At 39.3% G+C, this 19,035-nt stretch overlaps 1 protein-coding gene across 1 annotated transcript in view; it reads left to right on the top strand.

Moving 5' to 3' along the window:
• LOC146005497 (membrane metallo-endopeptidase-like 1) overlaps positions 1–19,035 on the top strand; it is a 136,387-nt gene that overhangs the window by 41,688 nt on the left and 75,664 nt on the right. Inside the window, exon 5 of the mRNA XM_083144742.1 lies at positions 7,931–8,092. Coding sequence (XP_083000868.1) covers positions 7,931–8,092 — 162 coding nt within the window. The remainder of the gene's footprint in view (positions 1–7,930; positions 8,093–19,035) is intronic.

Below are 19,035 nucleotides of genomic sequence, written 5' to 3'. Positions count from 1 at the left end.
TAGAAGTTCAATAACGGTGAGTGATAAATAATGCCCGGATTTCTATGTAATTACATATTTTTTCCTTTATATGTACAAGCGTGGAATTAAAATATATTGACGAATTACGTCAGTAGAGATGTCACAGTGAAGTTTTATATTACATATTTTTACATGTTTTACTAAATGTTACATATTCCTAAGATATGAAATATTTTTTACATAAAACAGTCCTTAAGAGGAAAATCCAATGAACTTTTGGCTTACTAGTTAAAAAAGTATCTTCTCACTTCCCCTCCCCATTTCCAGGTCTAAAAAAATATAGTAACTTAAAAGTGCGATTTGCCTTCGTTGTACGTACATAGCAGTTCGTTGATTCGCCGCATCGTAACAATTACACCAAGATTCGACAGTGTTTCAGTTTCCAGTTTGTAACATGGAGCGGCAAGCAACACACAGCGAACGAAGAGAACCAACAATGGAAGGCGGAAAGTACAACGCTGAGAGGCACTTACCTTTCATCCGTACATTGTTGTGATCGTTTTGACTTTTGCAGCCGGCGGCGACAAAGCTTGAATGAAGTATTGTTAACTCAACCGTAGAATTTCGTATATATATTTCGTCGCCTTTTCATTTTAACCATTGGAGTTTTAAGAAGAGCTTGCCTCAGTATTTAAACAGTGTTTTAGCTGTAGAAAGCTGGAATGGCTCCGCCTACCTCCTCGTTATCTCAAAAGTTGCGATCTTGGATAACAGTCGATGATGCATTTACTACGGATGGTAAAGTTATTTTTTGTCGAGTGTGCGATAAAAAAGTTGGGTGCACTATGAAGTCTCAATTAGATCAACATGTTCGCACTTCACTTCATGTGAAAAACAAACAACTACGGAGTGAAAAGAAGCAAGTTTTACTAACCCAGATGCAAGAGGATTCTTCATTCAGTGTGTTTTACAAGGAAATGTGCGAAGCAATGATTGCAGCAAACATCCCTTGGTATAAAATTCAAGTACCGAAGTTCCGGGATTTTCTGGAAAAATATTATGGCCGTAAACTTCCTGACGAGTCAACCCTTCGAAAGCGAAATCTTCCACATTCCTACAAAGAAACTTTAGAATCAATTAGGGCAGAAGTAGGCAGTTCCTATGTGTGGATTTCCATCGACGAAACAACTGATGCTTTGGGACGGTATGTAAGTAATTTCATTGTTGGAACGCTAATTGCTGATTCTCCATCTACACCACATCTCATTGCATGCAAAGTTCTAGAGCGCACTAATCATTCCACCATAGCACGATTTGTGAATGACAGTCTTAAATTGTTGTATCCGGATGGCGTACAAGAAGAGAGAGTTCTTCTCATGTTCACAGACAGTGCGTCATACATGTTAAAAGCTGCTACGGCACTTAAAGTGTTTTATCCTAATTTGATCCACTTTACTTGCTTGGCACATGCTCTCCAACGCATTGCTGAGGAGGTGAGAGGCAATTTCCCGGAAGTCAACCAACTTATTTCTTCCACGAAAAAGGTGTTTCTGAAGGCACCACAACGTGTGCAAGTTTACAAGGAACAATTGCCAGGTGTACCACTTCCTCCGGAACCTATTCTTACTAGATGGGGCACTTGGATCCGGGAAAGTAAGTTTTACAACGAACATTTTGAAGAAGTGAAATCTGTGCTTGACTCATTTTCGGCGGACTCAGCTGCATCGGTACGCACTGCTCAAAATCTCTTCAAGGACACCAAACTTGCTTGCGATATGGCATACATAAACAGCAATTTTGGTTGGATTGATACAAGCATAAAAAAAACTTGAAACTGTTGGGCTTCCTCTCCTGGAAGCCATGGATATATATGAGGATGCAAGAAAGAAACTGTCTGCTGTTGGAGGAGATGTGGGAGAGAAATCTCGATGAAAATTTGACGCAGTGACTGAAAGAAACCCAGGTTACGTCAGCTTATTTACAGTGAGCCGCATTCTCAATGGTGAAACAGTTAACCCTCCCAACGATATTTCTCCCGACCACATTCACCTCCTGAAGTACGCTCCGGTTACTTCTTGTGACGTGGAGAGAAGTTGCTCTGCGTACATGAACATATTATCTGATCGGCGACAAACATTTACTTCTGAACATTTGGAAATGTACCTGGTAACATATTGTAAGTTAAATAATTAATTACAGTGCCTGCCCCAAGATCAAAGGTAACCTGAATTTTTGTAAGTGCTTTTTGAGTGAAAAATTTGGGCAACGAAAATTTACTACTGAACATTTTGAATGGTACCTGGTGACATTGTATATTAAATATTGAATATATTCAAATTGTGGTTAATATTTTTGCTCTATAAGAACATAAAAAATACTTAATGTAAGCATTGTAATATTGTAACTTCAATTTTTGTAAGTCTTTTTGAAATAAACATATCCCTTTGTGAGGAAAAAATGTAACAAAAATAGGAAGTAACGTTTGGAATAAATATTTATAGTACATATTTCATTATGAATTTACATATTTTTTACATATTTCAGACATTTTTATTACATATTTATGTACATATTTTAGGGGTTGATATTACATAAAAATCCGGGCTTTAGTGATAAATGACACCTAAGTATCAACATGCATAATTTTTTTTTCACCACTTTCAAAACATGTATAAAAGAATAGGAGGATATGGCAATTAGCCTCTAACATGCTTTCCAACACAGGTCGTAAAAGGCTACGTTCACAACGGAAGACACTCACATTCACGAAGTCACGTCACTGCGCAATCCGCGACAATGTAAAACACTAGATCGAGAGAGAACATGCCTTCGAAAGAGAATTGATCAATTATTTACAGCCCCGTAAAAGAGTACAAGGAAACGACAATTAGGTTTAGACATGGCACGAAAGAGAATGAGCGATGAATTTCAGACCGCAGCCTTTTACGGACTCGTCCCTAGACAAGGCACGACATGAACCCCATCTTCGAATGCCCGGATTCAATTCATTCTTCTCACGCGACCGACTTAATTCGGGATCTCGGGCGGTGGAAATAAACTCGCTGGCGAGAGTTTATCACAAGATTCCAGAGGACAAAGTTGACCGCTGTGCTGGGGATGGATATTCGTCTCTACTTATGATAAAGAGCGTCTTTCAAATTTCTTATTTTCATAATAGAATTTTAAACAGCAGCTCGCATGAAAATAAGATGCCATGAATGATAAATAGCTGTAATGGAGTAACAGAGTTCAGGAATCGAAATATTCTCCATGGTCGCCATTTTGATGACGTCATAAACGACCAACAGGAGCTTCAAAACTTGAGGTCTTGAGCGTTTTGCATTCAGGAATGAAGGTACTATGCCCTTCCCAAAGGGCATGTTCCTCGCCAGAATGAAATAATCTACCACTCTTCCTTACGTTTCAAACACACTAGTAGGAATGTATATCAGCCAGCACACAATCACTACATTAAATCAAATAACTTCCTTATGGTAAATGGTAGAGAAATGAGCCAGGTACCGTTGTTAAGTCCGTAAAAGGATCTACAATTATAATCTCAAAATGCTCAATAGTACGTTATAATTATTAAGTAATTTACGAAAAATCTATGAAACAAATAATGAAAAATTAATTTTCTCCATTCTCGTTAATATATTTCAAACAATGTGTCCAGTAGCTACGTATAATATACTTTATTTGATAAATTGCCCAATCGATTTTCTTTAATTTGGTGCAAAAACGAACGAAGGTTTTATCTCTATCCTGTGAGAAGTTATACACTTTCAAAGATTGCACTACAAATTTTAACGGCAGCCATTTTCATGCTGTCATATCTACGAAACCCGCAATGGGATTCTTTGGGACTTTTCGTGAGAAATACAACTCAAGTAGTACTAAATGCTCCAGCAAGTTTTGTTTCATTTATTTAATGTCCACGTTTGTCTCCAAAAAATGCCAAATTTGACTGTACTATATGTAGTAAGGTCAAGAAATAACCTCTTTCAAATCCCCTCGGAAGAACCAAAATGGCCGAAGCTGAACCCATGAGGAGAATGTGCAAGTTATTTAACTAATTTCCTAAGAATAACCCAAGCATAGATTTATTGAAATGTAATTGTAGTATCATTACATCTAATTTTGAATTTGTATATGTTGTTCTGTTCATAGAATTTCATTTTTCAATTACCTTGTAATGTTATATCACACAATTTAGTTTCATCATTATTGTATTGCATCTGTGTTTTTGTGTCTATAATCTAATAATTAAATTCTTTGCACAATTGTTATTTAATGCAAATTGTATATGTCATTCGACGTTATAGAATGTGGTGCAGTATATAAATTGGAATGCTCAGACATCTTAAATGATTTATTAAAGAAAACTAATATCGTAGATAAGTTGTTATTTTAGTTTTAATATATTTTCAACTCTCGAATTTGCTCCACATTTAAAAATTTCATGTTGAAACATACATTCTAGTTTTAACACGTTGTGGAAAATACTGACATTGTGCCCTGGGATGAAGGGGCAAGTGTTGACGAATAGAAAGTTCTGTGTTGGATTTTGCTACCAATGTTAAGATTCAGATTTACAAAATTTGCTCTAACATTTTCCCTCATATTTAAGTTTCCTTTTTGCTTTATTAATATGTTGGAATATAGTTTCTGACTGTATTTATTTATTTCTTTCGGCTTTATACACATGCAAAGTTAAGGCTATTATGCCATTCTTTCGCTTAATCGTCTATTTTGATATTTTCCTACATCACTTTGCTAATAAAATAGAAAGCAAAAAGAATTAGGAGAGAATACAAAAAAATGCAATAACAAACGCACGCATACATATGCTCGCCGTTTGGCGCATATAAACAAAAATACAGTACAGTATATATTATACATACACACGTGCACATACAGACACTTGCAAGCAAATACGTAACATTTCGCTTAAACATAGTCCAAACGTTATACATTTACAATAATTAATCTTAAATATTACACGTAATCATTCTTTGTGTCTTACTTTCTTCTATCATTCTCTGCACCTGTTACTTTGATCGGAAAGTCAAATATTTAATTTTCATTACTTAATAGATGTAATTTTATCATTTCTCCAACTTCAAAATTGAAGAGGAGACATGAATTTCACGTAGCAATTATTTCCAAAGGCCTGATGGGGTAACAGTAATAACGTTTGTATAAATATACTTGGATTTGTGGAGAGGACTGACCAGCAGGAACCTTTCAGACAATCTGGTGTTGCCGCTGTGAAAGTCGGAAAGATGTTGGAATCGACTACAGAGATATTGTGGGTCATTTGTTTGGAGAATTTTGTTCAAATATGTTATATGAAAGAATGCAAATCCTTCACCACCGTGTCTCTCGAGTAGTGAAGGGACTTGCGTGGACGTGTCTACTTTCTGCTGATGCTCAAGAGCTCTGCTGCTACATGAAAGATTTCTGGACCGAAAAAGCATTTCAAAAAGATCAGATAACTGTTGTAGAAGTGTACATTAAAAATAGATATAATTTAAACGTACGATTAAATGTTTAAGTGGCTTTAAGTTTCTGTTGTCTGAAAGCAAGTTCGAGTACCTTGCAAATACGAACATAGTTCCTTTTTGATTCATGGTCGGTGGTTAATTGGTTGCACTCTGGCGCATGTGGAAATGACATTGGATGTTGCTACTGCCAGAAACTCCAGACATAAGGGGATTATAGAATTACCGCAAATATTTTCGATTATCCCATGATGACCTGAGGGCAAGGGAGGAATAGACATTATTATGAACTATTTGGTGTATGGACTTTATTGATTTTCGTGAACAACGTTGAGGAAATGTAAGCTTGAGCTGTGAATAAGAGACGCAAGTTAGAAAACAAGGACATAGATCGATATACAATAATATATAATGTACGTAATTTGCTTTTCGAGGTCAGCAAGCTACAAGGCCAAGTTAATATCAGCGTTTGAAATTACGTCATGCTGGCAACAGCAGGATATAAGTTTTCTTTGGCTCTGAAATAGATGTATTCTTTTGTTTAACTTTGGAAATAAATCGCACGTTGCTAAGCTATAACCTCGTTTTCAGTGTGGAAATCAAATAGTAAACTGAAAATGCGAAATTGTTTGGATTTTCTACGCTTCTACAAGTTTAGAAATCCTTACATCAATCAATATCAATATCAGCATCCGTAGTATCAGCGTATTTAACAATATCAGTTGCTTATGAAGAGATAAATGTTGATTCCACATGCACCTACGATTCGGTTCTTGGATTAGTAGTTTAAGTTGTGACCAATATTCCGGTAAGTAAACAGAGCTTGCAACTAAATAATAATTACATAAAAATAATCTTCAGATATTTCATCAAAAATAGCTAAAATGAACTATTCGTTTAATTATGGACTGAAATCATGAAGTCAAATATTTTTTTAATATCAAGCAATGTAAATTTACTACAGCGTGAAAATGCAATGGAAGATAAACAAAAGAGAAATGTGGTAGAGTGTGTTACTTGCTATGAACAAGATGACTAATTTGATAGGTAAAGTAATAGTTTCATATTTAATACATTCAGTTTTGTAATTAAATATAGTGAATGTCTCACCAGTGGCACATCGGAAACGAAAAGGAGTAAAGATTAGAATTTTTAATTAGTCTACCATATTTCTTGATTTTTAACTTTCAATATATTTTACTTATTGATCAATGTTGATAATACGAAACATAAAAGTAAATTGTTTATTAATTGTAATTGTAATTGGCCGCGGTGGCTCAGTCGGTAACGCGTCTGACTACCATGCTAAAGGTACCGGGTTCGATCCCCGGCCGGTTCAAATCCGGGAACTTTTCTAACGATGGAAGCGGCCCCGGCGTCCACCCAGCGTCGAATAACATGGGTACCTGGGGGAAACCCTGGGGGGTAAAGGCGGTCAGGGGCGTGATGCTGATCACATCACCCCCACTCACGACCGGATCAAGAAAGTGTGGGGCGTTACCCCCACACCCCCTATACGCCTTCATGGCGTGGTGCTAAGCACAGGGGAGCACTTTACCTTTTTTATTAATTGTAATAATGTTTATAAAATGCAAACGTCGAACTAATGAAAAAAAAAAAAAATTTTTGCAGACTTCCGAAAAGCTTTGGTTGTAGTCCTCGCGTATATTGTAGGCCCGGGCCTCTCATACCCCTAGAGTCTGCCATGAAAGTATGTCTGAAAGGAACATCACAATACTTAATATACTCGCTTGGTTGAAACATTGCTGTCTTGGCTATTGTATGCAACTGTAGCTAAATATGACAGAGTTACAGAACGACAAAAAAAGCAGGGGCATAATTTTAACAGTAATCTATTTATCTGCACAGGAGGTGGAGTTTCACGCTTAGTACTTATTATTGAAGCATAGATTGTTAGCACAATGAGATAGTCACATAAAAGCATAATATGTGACATATTTGTCATCATGCTAATAAAATTGTTGAGACTGAAATCAACTCGCACCTCCAATAATGGGGTCAGGTTAGTAAGGGATAGATATTATTAACATTTTTTTTCGCAGCGACTGAGACTGCAATTATTCTGAGGGTTGTCTATGCAAGACACACACACACACACACACACACACACACACACACACACACACACACACATATATATATATATATATATATATATATATATATATCGCAATGTGCGATAAATTGAAGTAAATTTCTACAAAGAGTTTTTCCTCTGGATATCATCCACGTGATATACAGATTGGTTTCCGAGCTTTCAAGAGCTAAACTCACTTTCATTTTCAGGGATTGACAGGATTATCGGAAGCCTATCCGGAATTTACCTGGTTGATATCCAGAGAAAAAAAAATCTTTATCATTCTCCACCAAGAAAATTTAAAACATTATTTAAAGGTAAATTATTATCAACGATTTTGGTGATGATTTCTTTTATATTTCCACAGCTTACAGTCTGTTGAATTCCATGAACAAAAGCGTCGATCCGTGCCAAGATTTCTACGGTTTCGCGTGTGGGAACTGGAAGAAGGTGCATATTAATGAAGAAATACAAACAAGAAATTCTTGGTTCAAGGTATTGGAATCACGTCTGAAACTGCAACTAAGGGGTATGAAATTATAGATATTCAGCTTTAATACATTTATTATTGGTAAAAATCGTATATTAAATTTAAAAATAAACGTCACAGATATGCAAATTCGTTTTAAACATTTATGATATTTTGTCATTCATTTTCCAAATTTCAGATTCAATCTGATGTGTCAGAGACGCATTTTTCAAATGTGTGTTTTAAATTCATTTATTTGCTGAAATACGGTGCGTTTATTTTGGCACTGTGCCGATATAGCGTGTGACATGGCGCAGATGCCATTCCACCTATTATTTTAATTCAAGAAAGGATAGTTTGTGCTACAAATAATCATCCCTGGAATATACATTCCAGCTCTGAGGATTTTCGTTCTCCATCTAGAAATATGGCGTTTTGAAAATTATAAATTTTCAAATTATAATATTCAAGTTTCCACCTAAATGACTTGTAGGCCGCGGTGGCTCACAGTCTCGCGCGAACCGCGGAAGGAGGAAGTTGGATCGGTGCTCTCTCCCGTAGCGTGTAGTTGAGACAGCGTGCGTGTATTACGTAATCGTCCAGTCGAACAAAACTGAAGTCTTGAAAATGGCCATTAAGCGAGTGAACACGTTGAAATTGAACTTTAGAGAAGTGAGATATAAGCCAACGTCAAATGAACTACATCGCTGGATAAGTACGAAATTGAAACTGAAACCAGAACAGGTTGTAAGTATAGAAGTAGACTATTATAGAAAATGTGTTTTTGTGAAATTATTGTCTAAAGTAACGGGTGAACAGTTATTACGCGAGTCGAAAGGAGTGTATATGTATAATGACGATGACGGTGAACATGAAGTGATAATGACGTGGGCAGATGAAAATCATGTGATAGTGCGGCTGCACGTCGTGCCGAGTGAAATGTCAGATGAAGCAATTTATTCTGTACTAACTAACTATGGACAGGTGATATTCCTTGATGACGAAACGTATTCGAAAGACCACATATACCCAGTGAGAACCGGAAGAAAATTAGTAAAGATGAACTTGTCCCGTGCGATACCTTCATATGTTACGATCAGTGGCGGCCGATATTGGGTCACGTACAATGGTCAAGAGCGTACGTGTTCCTACTGTGACGCGGTCGATCATTTCTTTAACCAATGCCCTAGTCGCCAGAGGCCAACAGCACGCACAAGTGATAACTCGTACGCAGGGAGAGTGCGACCCGCCCCATTCAACCTCAACAGCGCTGAAGAAGTGATACACAATGATCGGACAGTACTTCCAGCTCCAACAACCAAGACGCAAACTGAATCAACTCTAGATGTCAGTTCCGATATAATACAGGGTGTCCCTTTAACGCCGACCGAAGAAAACAGCACCCTGCCTAGTGTCGATTCCATGGAGGTTCCAGTATCTGCCAATGACGAGACTACAATCATGCCGCTAAGTATCCATACTAAGCAGATGACTCCTGAGGAAACCATCGAGAACTCACCACCAGTAGATGCAGATTCTTCGCAGACGACAAACATGGACCTGACTCTAGAACCCCCATCATTGCCGACCCCAGCTTCACCCATACTGGGAAAGAAGAAGAGGAAGAAGCAACGTAGCACAGACCAGAATCACACCCACCCGGCGAAGAAAACGAACGAACAGCGTTCACCATCGCCAGTGAAGTATACCCTGACCCCAATTGTGCCCAACCCTTTGGAAACAACCCCCAACCCCACGATGACGACCACTCTAAATACCGATTCTTCAGGAAACCTGTAAGTACATGCAATGTTTTGGTTGTTTATATCATTAGTGTGTTATATGACGGCTCCCGTGTATCATTTTGCCACACTAAATCTGAACAAACTATCCTCTACAGTCAAACACCATGCCTTGACCGATTATATAAAGCAAAGTGCTCTCGATCTTCTTTTCCTTCAAGAGGTCGGTACAGACGATTTTACATGTGGCCACGACTACACTATATATAATAATTTCACATACAACGCCACAGGTACTGCCATTTTGGTACGACAAGGTATACCTGTTAACAAAACTTTCCTGCATCCCTCTGGGCGAATTACGTGCGTCGAAATAGGTAAAATCTGGTTTTGTAATATCTATGCGCCTTCAGGATCAGTGGCCCGCGAGGCACGAAACATTTTCTATGCAACAGAAGTGGCGACAGCTTTAGGGGGCAACCACCAACATATTGTCCTTGCTGGGGATTTTAACTGTGTGTTACGACGACAAGATCAATATCCAGGGTTTAACTCATCCCTTAGTCTCTCTACCCTGGTCGAGGCCTTTCACCTAAAAGATGTCTGGGAAACCAAGCACCCACAACTGGAAGGATTCACCTTCATACGTCCAGACTCGGCCAGTCGATTAGACCGTTTCTATGTAAGTGCGAACTTATTACCCAAAGTGTCATCTATAAAGATTTTTCCCACTTGCTTCACCGACCACCTCAGTGTGCAACTAGACATGGCAATCGACGCCAAAACTGCAGTTCGGGGACGGGGATACTGGAAACTTAATAGTCGGGTTCTCCAAGATGAACAATTTCGAACAGCCTTCAAACAAAAGTGGAAGGAATGGGAAAATATGAGCAGGCGCCAAACTGATATCATCACATGGTGGGACACATTCCTGAAGCCGTCAATCAAGCATTTTTGTATAGCATACACACGTATGATGCATACGGATTTCCATAAGAAATACAATTTCTATTATCGCGTACTCCACGAGTTGACGAAACAACTCATACGGGGCGACCCAGTCCTGCAGGAACTGAAACGCATACAATCGGTCCTACTGAGGATGCACCACGAGCGAATGGCAGGTTTCGTGGTGAGAAGTCGTCTCCCAACAATTGACCCTCAAGAACAAGCCAGTATTGCCCATGTAAGCGCAGAACAGCGAAGTGGGAAAAGGAAACTCATAACGAGATTGCAACAAGGGAACGAACGCCTCACACAACCCTCAGACATTCGTGCATGCCTATATGAACACTATGCAGCACAATTTAAGGCACCCCAGGCGGAAGAAGAACACGTGACATACCCCGATATCCCCACGCTATCAGGGGAAGATGAAGCCATCTTAAACCAACCGTTCACTAAGGAAGAAGTGGAAGCGGCCATCCAACAAGCTCAGAAAGGAAAAACCCCGGGCATAGACGGACTACCGATTGAATTATTTCAAACATTTTGGCCTACCATGGCAGACCTGCTTATGCGGTGGCTCAAAGCCTGTTTTGCGCAGAAGAAGTTAGGTCGTACAAGCTCGACAGGGGTCATGGTCTTAATCCCGAAAGTGATACATCCCTTAACACCTGAACATTATCGCCCCATCACTTTGTTATGTGCCGATTATAAAATATTGGCACGAATATTAACGCGCCGACTACAACACTATGCAGCTACTCTACTAGGCCCTCATCAATTTGTGCACGGAACTAATGGTAATATAACAACCGTTCTCACTAGCATACGAGACATCGTTACTGTAATGAATGAAGCCCCTGACTCGGAAGCAGCTCTAGTAGCCCTGGACTTCAAAGGAGCATTTGACTCATTGTATCATCATTATCTATTTCGGCATTTAACTCAGGTTGGATGCGGAGAAACCTTCGTAGAAGCGATAAAGAGCCTATACACCCAGGCTCGGGTACATTTGTGTGTAAATGGAACATTATCCTCGACATTTGTTCTTCAACGCTCTGTTAGGCAAGGTTGCCCCTTTTCACTCCTCGCCTTCTGTACAGCTCTTAGCCCCTTCCTACACCAAATAAATCAACGACTACAAGGAATACAAGCATATGGCATGACCTACCGAGTTTTTGCATACGCCGACGATGTCACAGTGGCGGTGCGTGATCATCAGGATTATATTAACCTAATGGAAATCTTGGAACAATTACGAGTAAATACAGGTTTGTGTCTCAACCTGAGAAAATCAAAAATACTACCCTTGGGGACAATTGCAAGGAACTGGACAGAATCTGTCCCAATAAACGTGACCGACGTATTGAAAGTACTCGGGATCTATTTCTCGAGAAACCTGGTCGAGACTTCCAACCACACATTTCAAACCATAGTGCCCAAAATACAAGCAGTATTACATTTCAACCGACTCCGCCAACTGTCACTAAGCGCTAGAATCAAATATGTCAACACTTATGCACTCTCGAAACTATGGTATGTGGCACAAATACTACCCGTGCCTGCCCAAACGGCTGCGAGAATCCGGAGAATGATCACACGCTTTCTCTGGCACGGTCACCTGTTCCATGTAGCTCATAACACACTATGCCTACCAACTCGCCTTGGAGGACTAAACCTGCTGAGTATCGACCGACAAGCGCAAGCCTTATTTTTGCACCGCCATATCACCATGATAGTCCAGCATCAAGATAGCATTACGGCTCGTGTGCTACGCTCCATGCTGGATGAAGTGGAACTATGTGCTCCAATTTACCCAGGTGTTATACCCACTAAATTTCTCTATTTACGAACAACCATAGTGGAAATTTGTTACATGTTGATGCTCCTTCCAAGTGTGGATCCTTCTGATATAACAGTCAAATCTCTATCAAAAATGCTGCAAAACCGGATGAAACATATTCCGCGTATTGTCCAATTATTCCCCAGTGTGCGCTGGAACATCGTGTGGAGAAACATATCGGCGACCCACCTCCCCACTCGAGTGCGCTCCATATGGTACTTAACTGTACACGATGCTATCGTCACTAGAGTACGATTGCAGAGATACCTTATGGCAGACAACTCCCATTGTACCAAATGTGCACAGGACGACACCTTAGTGCATCGACTGACGACATGTGTGACAGTCGTGGAACATTGGAAACACCTCAAGAAGTTACTTGGAATCATATGCCGCCGCTCCCCGAACGATTTCACGGGGAACCATTTATTAACTCCAGAGTTTCAGTATTTTCCTCTCACAAGAACACGTGCAGTGCAATTTCTCATAGGACATAATGTCTATTATGTGCTTGGCAACCAACCTCATGTACAAAAACTGTCATTCAAATTCTATGCCAGTGAACAATATTATCACAATGATCAGATAACCTGTAAAGCCTTGTATGCAAATTTCCTACATGTGATCCTTTGAAATTGACGTCCAAATGTAAAATCTGTGTAAGAAGTAGCTAATTTCAATAAAGAAAATTTAAAAAGAAAAAAAAAAGTCGGTAACGCGTCTGACTACCATGCTAAAGGTCCCGGGTTCGTTCCCCGGCCGGTTCAAATCCGGGAACTTTTCTAACGATGGAAGCGGCCCCGGCGCCCACCCAGCGTCGAATAACATGGGTACCTGGGGGAAACCCTGGGGGGTAAAGGCGGTCAGGGGCGTGATGCTGATCACATCACCCCCACTCACGAACGGATCAAGAAAGTGTGGGGCGTTACCCCCACACCCCCTATACGCTATCATTGCGTGGTGCTATGCACAGGGGAGCACTTTACCTTTTACCTAAATGACTTATATTTATAAAATTGATATTGGATTAGTATCGCAAGAGATTATACATGTTGTAACACTTAACTGACCATGAAACAAATAAACATTCCTTGTTTATTTGAAACATAATAATAAATAAAAAAACTATTTTTTTCATTTTTTCCCAAGATCCACAAGAAAATATATTTTTCCAAATAATGCCCCTAGATACCTATATCAAAACATAGGTGTTTAATATGATAATAATATAGACTAATACCTCCAAACATAACCATTATAAAATATTAATAACACTGTTCTACAAAGTTTAACTCTTCTTCTGTTAAAGAAAGGGAAGTAGCTGTTCCGTACTGAAATTGACCAGCTGATTACACTTCATTCTTTAAGATTAGCTCTTCATTTGAAGTTACGGCATGATTCATGTTACCCATAAGCAATGCATTGACTCTTATTTTCGAGTTAACTATAATTCATGTTATGCAACTATTAATCACAATCAATGTGGGCATAACTTTATAAATATATTACGAGCGCCCGCAAATGGAGGCCAGTGGGAGCACTTGCCCCTCCAAAATACCTGAGAAGAATTAATACAATTTAAATTTTAAAATTAAAGCGTGAAAACATAAGGTCCGTGAAATGCGAATTAACTTAGTGCTGGAGATGTTTCATGATAATTCTGTTAACTGGGGGAAGAATAACTCTTTGTTTCTTCCACTTCAAACACTGCCGCCTGCCCAAAATATCCTGCAGACGGCCTTGAAAAAAATGGTTACTGAATCTTCAACAAGAATGTTTTTCTGTTGTATAGGAAGGAAGTGTCCTTTCTTTAGTGAAGGAGATCTCTTGAACATTAAAAACCACGAACAGCAAAGAACAAAAAAAAAAAAGTTATCCACGAGTTTCTCATATTTGTTTGCTCTCTTGTTCTCCAGAGAAATATAACACACTTGTGGAAATGCATTCCATGCAGTTCGCTCACCATCACCGAAGAGTTTATTGTTCTCATATTTTCGTAAGTTTCCTTAATGTTAACTACAGAGACAACAGGAATTGATGGCCTCCCCGATGGCGCAGTAGTAGCGTCAATGCCTTGTAATCAAGGAGTCCCTGGTTCGATTTCCGGTGGAGGCACGTAGTGGTTCGGATCGCACTTTACACTGTAGGTCCAGTCCCGATTAGCCTTACTGTGTATAAAGTGGACTTAAAACACTAAATCAATCCAACAGGAATTGAAGTCTTGTTTACCGTTCTTGGAGGAATCAATACATTTTCTCCATTTCCCAGATAGCACGTTAGCTTGTGGCTAACTTACGATAGCTTCCTTATAGCTTGTCAAAGCAAGCTTGATATGGCAAGCTGGACGAAAGCTTGATGCATGTGGTACTTAGTGTGGGTAGATGCATTTTTAAAAATATAACAATAGACACACACATTTAATATAACAATAGAGTTACTCATTAAACACAAACAACTGTGACAAGATTTAATAAAACAAATTACAGTAGAATGAAGTGAAATGTCAATGCAACATCATGATCCTGATGTTTCCTGCAGTGGTCGTTAGATGGCACTGCCAAAAATGTGAACGGTACTACTTTCCGGATGACCCTCGTATATTGTAACGTGTAGCACTGTCCACGTTACAAATATGTATATAAACTTAATAATTTTCTTTGTTTTGTACTTATAATTTTATGTGTTAATGGTTAATTACCAAGGAATGTGGAACACACCTCGTATATAAACTATACATCCTGATGTTAAATATAAGTTCCAAGAGTTTGTTTATTTCTGCCAGCAAGCTGAGCTGGAAGTTTATTATCGGTGACAACAATGCAAGAAAGCTAACGCTATTGTGTAAGAGCCAGGCAGACTCAACCTTATGAAAACGTTGTCACAGGGAAAAGACGAAAGATTAGGCTGTCTTTCCCACGCTATATCTGTCGTGTCCCTTGGCGGACAATAATCATAATAATCCCTGATTCTTTTACTGCAAGACAGTGTATTCAGAATTTAGTTACGTTAACGCATAAGAAAGTTATGGCCGCGCAAGACAAAACCTGTATATAAATAATTTTTGCTTAAGATTTTGACCTTGTAAATTTTCTTTCTTTTTCTTTGTTGTCATATCGCGTGGCCGTTGCAGGGAGAGAGAGGAGTTGGAAGAAGCCATACTCCCTGGTCAAATTAAATACTGCGTGTAACAATTAAAATTGTATTGCATATTTGTTATTCACAAAAGGGTAAAAATAGTAATTTTTACGTGTAACTAATTATGTTCCTCATTGATATTTAATTAATTTGTATTTTATTGTAATGTAAAATTGATGTTAAGATAAAAGTTGGTAAATCCTTCACGGCACGAGAAATGCTATATAAGCAGCGAAGCTCGGTGGCCCGTGGCCTTTGTATTCGAACTTCTTATAAATACAGAACTCGTATAACCGTCTTTCCTTTCAACGCTCGAACTTCGCGTTTTCTTCCACTTCGTTATTAGGAATTAGTTCATTCTGGGTTTACCTTAGGACAATTACTTAGCTCTTCTGGTCAGAAGGCTTATGTTCTCTCGGTTCTATGCTCCTGGTCAGGAGATATAATTGAGAGAGTTGTGATTGTCTTGAGATATACCGGAATTCGGGATCGGCCGATAGACTGTTCGTAGTCAACGTTTGTGACCCTGGTCAGGGTACACCTTTTCTTATTCTGTGGTCACGGATTAATTTTCGGTTCTCTGGTCAGAGGCTGAAAAGAGAAAAGGAAGTTGGATACTTAACTGGATATCGACAGAACATAGTGAGAAGAAGGATTGTCGATTGCTTGTAGAATCTTGGTCAAGATCTATAAGTAGATTGAGAACCTTTGACCCAGAATTACGAGTGACCTTACATCGAGGACTGAAGCAGCCGGATTAACCCGAACCTCGAGCCGAGGAGACTCAAGCCCCGAAGAGATAGAGTGCATCACACATAAATTTGCCGTTGCGTAGATACCAATTTTCGTTTCGTCTCCCTCTCTCTTGGTATCACGTGTTCTACCCTGCTCGAAAACCTTCTCTATTGTTGCCATATTGTCATTCCATTCCTGGACACACTCGCGCAAACATCATTGAAAACAATTGACTAGCGCTCCTACTCGCGGTTCACATCGTTCGGCAGGGACGGTAATGTTGCAATATAGCACGGCGTAGTGGTTGCTTCTTTTATGCAGTGCATGTTCATTGGCTAGCTAGTAACTAGTGTTGCCAACTGTAATAATGAAGCACTATTTCTGTCACGGAAGGGGAAAGGCAGGTAAAATGACGGTGAGTTTTGTTGGATTGGAAGCACCATATTTTTATTTTATACTAAGTATTTTACCGGTTTGACGTTGTGTACGTGTATTGCGTGTGCGTTTGTTAATTAACGTTAAATTCCATAATGCCTCCAGTTCTGTCAAAGTTGAAATCAAAAACCTTCCATAGCCAAGCTCGGGAAATTCTAAGCAACGTGCACGAGTTCATGAAGGAGGAAGCCAGTGAAGGTGTTAGCATCCCAATACAGCATTTTGGCAAGAGAGCAGCGGCTACGACTGGAGTTCCTGAACGAACAATCAGGGCTATCATGAACGAAAGACAATCTCTTGAGATGTCAGAAGGCCCCTCCACATCATTCCACACTCCCGGGAAAGAACGACAAAGACCAGCGACCAAATCGTCAGTGGACGCTTTCGATGAAAACGTTATCCGTAGGCGCATATACGACTACGCTCTGCGTGAAAATGAAGTGCCGACATTGAAAAAATTGCATGTCAAATTACAGGCGGACATACATTTATCGGGAATTCAAGAGAGTTTGCGACATTTGCTGCGAAAGATGGGATTTAGGTGGAGGAAGAGAAGGCTGTCATTTTTGCTGCTTAATGCGATGCATATTGTTTTCTGTGTTAATATTGCCATGCTTTGATGGGTGACCAAGTTCATAGCAGGGCCGGCGAAAGGGGAGGGCAAACCGTGCCACCAGCCAGGGCGGCAAAATTTGAAGAGCGAGATATTCTTTTGCGCTTAATAGTATTGAAATAGCATAAGAAGTCTCATTATTTATTTTATATTTTGATGTTTTACTTAGGAATATATTGATTTTCAATTTCCCGTTGCTGCGTAACAGGGGGGAGGGTTCGAAATGGAGCGGCATCTACCGCCACCGCCCAGGGAGGCAAAATGACTAGCGCCAGCCCTGGTTCATAGCAAAAGAAAAAGCTGCGCAGCTTATCGTCTAGTGGCAGTATATGTACTTGTTATTGTTGTGGAAGCCGGCATCGTTTGTAAATGTAGAACAAAGGCAACCGACTTTCGCCGATCACAGAGAGGAAATAATAATAATACTGCTTGAGGAGGAGTGTTGTGGTCCAATTGTCGCGGTTTAACACGTTGGCATGTTGTTATCTGCCGTTGCAGTTCCGTACCAGTGTATACGGATTTTGGGAGTGAACAGTTAGAACGCCACCAGTGCATTAATGCAATGAAAAATAATATATATATTTTTTTTATTTTGTTTGAAATCACTCAAATAAGGAATCGTATAAAGAAGTCTTCTCTGCAGCATTTTTGGTAATTTTACGTATGTTAGTTCATATTTTGCGAATTGTTAGTCCATATGTATGTAGCTCCATACAAAGCCACTTGTTAGTACATATTAATCATAGTCCTGGTATAATGCATGATGTTTAAAACTCAACGTTAGATAGATTTGAATTCTCTAATTTCCTTGTTGTACGTAACAGCTGTGCATCGGCGCACTGCAGCGATTTTTCTATCTGCTCCATTAGCAACACTGCTTCTTTAGTTCTGTCGCGCATCGCACGGCAGAAATATCTGTGCTGGACTATACTGAGCGTGAAGCCGAGGCTCAATAGACCAATCAAACCAAGTACGATCCAGGGCGGATCCTTACAATATTTGATTGTAATCAGTGGAAAATTGTGTTTTAAAACCCTTCGAAAGATGTGTGAATATATTGAAGCTACAAGAAAGCTACAAGAAAGAGAAGAAAATGTGGTGCAGTGAATAAAAGTAAATCTTCCATGAACAACCTTTCTGATTCCACACTATATCACTAGGAGCTGGATGTAGCAACAAAAACCTGTTACAAGATCGGTTAGGTCATGTGAACTTTCTAGCCTGATCATTACCAATGTGTACTAAGAGATTGGTTAGTTCATTGAACTATCCAGCCTAGCTATTCCCTATTTTTGGGTGAGAGCAGGAAAATGTTCACATAAATGAAGAAAATCTAATAACAAATATTGGTGGTTGACTATTGTATGACCCTCAATTGCTTTTTGTTTTGCTGTTATGCATATGCACGATGTGCATTAAAGCCATGTTTGTGCTATCAATAAAGAGAAAAATCAGTTAAGCTTGGAGATGTAAGTCAAAATGTAGCTTCCATCGAACATTCTGTAAGCTTACAGCTAGATATGGCAAGCTTCATGCTTGCTTGCCTTAGCAAGCT

The sequence above is a fragment of the Lepisma saccharinum genome, chromosome 23 (genome assembly GCF_977018435.1).
Source record: "Lepisma saccharinum chromosome 23, izLepSacc3.1, whole genome shotgun sequence".
Taxonomy (NCBI): domain Eukaryota; kingdom Metazoa; phylum Arthropoda; class Insecta; order Zygentoma; family Lepismatidae; genus Lepisma; species Lepisma saccharinum.
The sequence above is the reverse complement of the archived record's forward strand: the minus strand, read 5'-3'. Positions and strand labels throughout refer to the sequence as shown.